The sequence below is a fragment of the Poecilia formosa genome, unplaced genomic scaffold (genome assembly GCF_000485575.1).
Source record: "Poecilia formosa unplaced genomic scaffold, Poecilia_formosa-5.1.2 Scaffold180, whole genome shotgun sequence".
NCBI lineage: Eukaryota > Metazoa > Chordata > Actinopteri > Cyprinodontiformes > Poeciliidae > Poecilia > Poecilia formosa.
In genome coordinates, this window is record NW_006800119.1 from 38,636 (window position 1) to 44,635 (window position 6,000).

Here is a 6,000-nt window from a genome sequence, read left to right on the forward strand (position 1 = left end):
AGATGGCTCCAGATAATCTCATCCAGAGCTGATGTGCTTGAAGAGGTATCTGTGTTTTTGGTTGTAGTAGTCTCCTGCCCCTTCTCGACTTAAAATCCTGTCTGAACAGGGTATGAAAAATCTGTGAATGAAGTCCAGGGAAAAAAGAAACCTGAAGTAGTTTAAACATGACGAGCTCCGGGCTCGCCCTCCCAGTGTAGGCTGACATAACTCTGGGTTTTGGTTGTGAATCACAGCTTGTTTATGAACTGAGACCTCTGATTCATCTCGTCTTTCCTTGTGCTGCAGGTGTTATCCAGAAGGATGCGTTTATGACCTGAGCCTGAGCATCTGGGAGGTCGAGAGGTAACATACCTCTGTAAAGCACCACTGCAAACAAATGGTGAGATCGTTGTGTAGAGAGAGAGAATTTTAAGTTTACAAAGTTTGTCCGGTGCTGTCTGACTGATTAAAGCCTCATTTTTTTGTATTCTTCTCCTGATAAAAGATCAAGAGGTTTACTTTCCTGTTAATGATCAATGTGTGATTCATCTATTTAACAAACTGAAACCATCAAACATTGCAAAACCACATCTTACCAAGTATTCTTGCCCCAGTTCTAAAGTAAATATCTTAGTACACTTGAAATAACACACAATTAACTTGCAAATAACTTCTCCGTTAGATATAGGAGCTTGTTTTAAGTCAATAATTCCTTAATATTGATGGAAAAGTACTAGTTCCAGTGGAAGATTATTTCACTAAAAACATTGGGGGAAAAATCTTGTTTGTAAGTGAAATTTAACCTGCCAATGGAAAAACTTTTTAATCAATGATTAAGGAATTATTACTGACCTAAAACAAGCTCATATTTCTTGCCAAAAAGTTAATTGTAAGTTAATTTTGTCTTATTTCAAGTGTACTAAGATATTTGCACTAGAAACTACTTGGTAAGATTTTGTTTTTGCAGGGAATCGGGCATACCTTTGACTACTAACATAATTACATGTGGAGTTTTAAACCAGAACCAATAAAATGCTTAAAAACAAGCCATAAGTCCTGTAGTGTCAGAGGTCGCATCCTTGGTGAACCCCTAAAACTCTTTGCTCTTAGCTTAACAGAAAACGCTGTAGAAAAATTAAGACTTTGAGTAGTTTATACAATATAACAATAAGCAAAGAACCACAGTAGAAGTACAACTCACATCTTTCTGAACATAGATCCAAGTCTGTAATAGGTCCTTGTGTCTTGGGAGACCATCAGAATCTCAGTCAGATCAAATATCTTTGCAAGTTGTAATGTGTCTTGTTGAGGTAATGTGCCTGATCTGCTGTATGAGCAGTACTGCCAATGTTACAGAAGTGCACAGGAAACGATGGCAAAACCTTTAGCAGTCGTGTTGTACTGGAGGTTGACATGCTTTCTGATATTTGAAATTGTTTCTTTCCCTCAGCTCTACTGCCATGCTTCCTGGGACAGCGTGTTCTGCTTCAGTGTTAATGCTCCACGCTCTGCGGTGCCTCCTGCTTGTTGCCATCTTTGCTCGGCCATTTAGCTCGCCATCCAGAGGTGTTGCACAGGGATCGGTGTCTTCCCACTCTGGCCTTTATCCCACTTTTAAATGGAACAACACGATATTCGAACACCTGGCCCTGCATCCTGACCCCAGTGTAGGATGGGTCTACATTGGGGCGCGAGATCAGCTGTTCCAGCTAGATCCGTTACTTCAGCTTAAGCTCCGGAACGACACTGGACCCGTTATCGACAGCCCGGACTGTTTGCCCCCTGTGACAGAAACCAACTGCCCTCAAGCAAAGGAGACCAGCAATCACAACAAGCTCCTGCTGGTTGACCCTTACTCTATGGAACTTATTACCTGTGGGAGTGTCAACCAAGGAATATGCCAGAAGCGTAACCTGACATCCATCAATGTAGTGCTTTTTTCCACAGACAAGCCAGTGGACACTCAGTATGTAGCAGCCAACCACCCCAATGTTAGCACCGTCGGGCTTGTGGTTCGCTCTCACCCTGACAGACAGCCGGTTCTGTTTGTGGGACGAGGTTATACCAGCAGCCATCCACCTATCTCCACCCGAAACCTAGCCCAAGCCCCCATCTTTTCCTACGAGGAGACCGCCAAGCTGGCCGTCGCAGGCCGCCTCTCAGAATATGATCACCACTTTGTGGCCTCGTTTGCCCATCGGCACCATGTGTATTTCTTCTTTTATAGGCGGGACCTGAAGTCACAGTCAAGGGAGTACCGCACATATGTCTCGCGTGTATGTTTGGATGACCAGGCCTATTACTCGTACGTAGAGGTGCCACTGACCTGTCGCTCCAGGGCTGGTAAAATGTACAACCTCCTGCAAGCTGTCCAGCTCGGGTACTCCAAGGACAGGGTTAAGGGTCAAGATTCAGAGATCCTTCTCGGAGTCTTCTCAACTCATCTGACCTCATCGTCTCGGCCGAGCGAGGACTCCGCTCTGTGCATGTTCAACCTTGAAGATGTGGACCACAGGATTAACTCAACTAGAGACCTGTGCTACACACAAATGGGTAGAGAAGGAGGAGCGGAGGCGGCATACATTGAATATGAAGTCAAGTCCAACTGTGCCAACCTTCCAGAGGTAAGCACAACGCACCATAAATCTGTTCTCTGTGACGACGCTCAACTATTAAGGGGAATATCTGATGGGAAAGTCGGCTTCTGTACACGCAATCCAATCACTTTGGGTTCAACTGAAGTTTTAAAATAGACAGTTTTCTTGAAATTTGTAGTTTTGTGGAAAACTCACCTAGCAGCCAATCCAGTAGCACCATTCACATTACATGGTGCTGATTGGCTGTACCCCCAAATTCAGAGATAAGTAAGATCTTTGGATGCTAGTTACTGTGTGAGCGCTAATATGGTTTCCTCTGAATGTATTAAAGCATTTTAAGGTATATTTGGTGTTTGAACTATAAAAATAGGCAGTTACTTGTAGCCCCAAACCCATGAATACCTGGAGGTCCTTTGGGATTGAGATAACTGTTTAACTTGAGTCGACTCTTATTTAGTCGACTACTTGTGGTTTTCTTTCTCTTTGCTTGTTTTCTCGTCAAAGATAAATGTATATTGTTTGGCATGAGATCACCATTTGATGAGAATGGAGAAGATTATTGTTTCCGTCATAATAGAGAGATCTTAATAGGAAAACCACAGCAAACTGCAGAAAGGAGGCAACCTCTGAGAATTAAAGCCAAAAAGCAGATTTACGACATGATTACAACGTTAAATCTTTACTTGATTCCCTGCAAATAAACAATCTGTCTCAATTTTCCGTCTTTGCCAGGAAGGTCCATCTGCACCCTGGGTGGATTTGGACAAAAGGTTTAAGCCATTAAGAGTGCGGATTTGTTCCTGGTGATGAAATGTGAAGTTTCACAGTGATAATGAATAACCAAGATGTATCTTGGCTCTGGTCTGGCCTTTACATTTATGGCTATAGGTACTCCGGATATACTCGGAACTCATTAGTCGTTACAGCGTAATCACAGGCTTCCATCAGCCAAACCAGCTAGTGTCCAGGCACCGCTTAAGCTGCTATGACATATTCCCAGACCTGGCTCTTTATTTTTTACATCCCATAATACATTTTCCTTTCATGATGTCTGCTCTGCTGTTTTTAAAGATCTATTCTGCTTTGCTGAATGTGCTCTACAGTTGTGCAGGAAAGAGCAGGAATCTAATTTTCCTGTAAAGCACTCACACTATATTTGTTTTGTGCATGAAGGGTGAGTATTGCTACCACAAAAGCTGTTCCTGTCATCATATTAACATAGAATCCATCAAAACAAGTTGCTTCCAGAGTTCTTGGGTTCATTGCCTCCATCTCTCATCGCTAATGATGAGGCAATGAACCCAATGGGGAGCGGTCTCGTTTAAAAATACAGCTTCTGCAACAAGAAGAGTCAAGACTCCCTCTTCCCAAACTGGGAAGGCAAAATCAAATCCTATTTCAGATTTATAGTGACTGTGTCCAGTTTTATTTCATCCTCAAACCACAAACTGTTCCCAAGAAGTCCTGCCAGAGTTTTATGGGCCCCATCAGGAACACTTTGGGAAACATTTTGGCTTTTGGTGTTGCTGCAGAGGAATTCAAGACAAATTAGTTCAAAGATTTTATGTGGAGCCCAAATGAGCCGGGAGAAAGAGGGATGGAAGGAGGCAGGAAAGTAGGTGAGTTGATGGATGTATATATAGGTACGCAGGCAGATACATAGGTAGGTATGTAGATAGATATATACCTACCTATAAAGCTAGGTATACCTATATGCCTACCTAAGTAGGTAGTTAGGTATGTAGGTATTTTGTGTTTAAGTGAATTGTCTTCTTTCAGTATTCAGCCTTGGTTAAGTGACTCGTCAATGCGACTGTCTTCTTATGGTTCTGTTCTGAATTTCAGAACACCCTGGATGCTTACCCCTGTGGATCTGACCACACTCCCAGCCCCATGGCCAGCCGGATCCCAGTGCTAGTGGACACCATACTGGACAGCCCGTCTGCCCGGCTCACTGCTGTGGCTGTGAGCATGAGGGAGGGATATACCATCGCCTTCCTTGGAGACTCCAAGGGGAAACTCCACAAGGTGACAGTCCAGCCAATAACGCTGCGTATTCCCATAGAAGAATGATTATGATGCATATGAAGCAAAGAACTGTGGCATCAATTGCCAAAATAATGTCCATCCAAGAAGCATATAGTGACGTCTCTAACTGGAATTTGGGTTCTTATGGGGAACATTTATATGCTGATTTGAGACCCAAATAACCTTCATCAAGATAGATAGCAAATATAGCAAGAAAGTCAAATCAGTGACTTTCTTGCTATATTTAGCAACATTTCAGATAAAATAATTTTATTGGCCAAAACTGGAATTGGCCATTTTTAAAGATCATAATTGGCAACCAGTTAGAAAACTACAATCAGAGCAACCATACATCTTTTTTTTTTTTTGTCAAAATAGGCCCAAAAGAGATTTTATTGTCAAAATGTACTAGAAGTCTTCCAGAGGGATGCAGCGCTCTAGAAGTTATTGGAGCGTCATCACAGAACCATAAAAGGTTTTTGTTGCCAATTGTCAACCGGGCTGCAAGAAACTTGAGGAAAAAAAGACACAAACTATCAGCCAAGGATTTGTTTAGAACGATACTTGAAGCTACCAGGAAGCCATTATCCTCCAGTTCTATCATATTCCATGACTGTAGCTGAAGATGTTCAGAGCTCAGAGACATGGCTGAACAAAACATCACCTGAAGCGACCATGACATATCATATCACATTCTGGATGAAGTCAGACTGACTCTTGATGGAGTCACATCACATGCTTCCAGCACCGTGATTTTACGTGATTTCTTCATGTTCTGTTTTTAACAAATGTGAAAAGCACTCAAAAAGATTTCCACATTGACATTTATGGGGGGCAAGAAATGAATTAAATCCAATTAGGATTAAGGTCGGAACATGACAAACTGTGGAAAAAGTGAAGCGACGTGCTGCGCCTCTGGAAACGATTCACATGAACAGGCACAACACTCCACCTAGCCATGATGAATTTACCGTGTTTAGTTGTTTTTAGATGATGAGTTCGCACAGATTGTGTTTTGTTCAGCTGCCTTGTTCTCTGCTGCTGTGACTGGACAGTTCCCCCTCGGGGCATCAATAAATCTATGTGTCTGTGTCTAAAACTTCCCTCAATAACGTCAGCTTGGAGGTCAGGGAAGGACCTGGGTACCAATGATGACATGAGGATTTTACAGGCTGAGAGACCTCCTGCACACACTGGAGTCTTTGTCCTCAGTGGCTAGCCGTAGTGAAGGAGCATTACAAAAGGAACACTGACTCCATTAATATGTTTCTATGCAGTTACGTCAGATTCACCGTGTATGGGACTTTATCTCTTGTACATAGCAGCATACTGTACTCGGGGTTGTGGCGCTGTTATTGCTGCACACCTTCACACACACACACACACACACACA

At 42.7% G+C, this 6,000-nt stretch overlaps 1 protein-coding gene across 4 annotated transcripts in view; it reads left to right on the forward strand.

The window, feature by feature from the left end:
- The window catches only part of LOC103147310 (plexin-B1), a 66,715-nt gene that overhangs the window by 34,938 nt on the left and 25,777 nt on the right, over positions 1-6,000 (forward strand). For all 4 annotated transcript variants that reach the window (XM_007565573.2, XM_016678311.1, XM_007565575.2 and 1 more), the window contains 3 exons: positions 289-382; positions 1,433-2,606; positions 4,425-4,607. In XM_007565573.2, coding sequence (XP_007565635.1) covers positions 1,443-2,606; positions 4,425-4,607 — 1,347 coding nt within the window. In that variant the 5' untranslated portion in view covers positions 289-382; positions 1,433-1,442. The remainder of the gene's footprint in view (positions 1-288; positions 383-1,432; positions 2,607-4,424; positions 4,608-6,000) is intronic.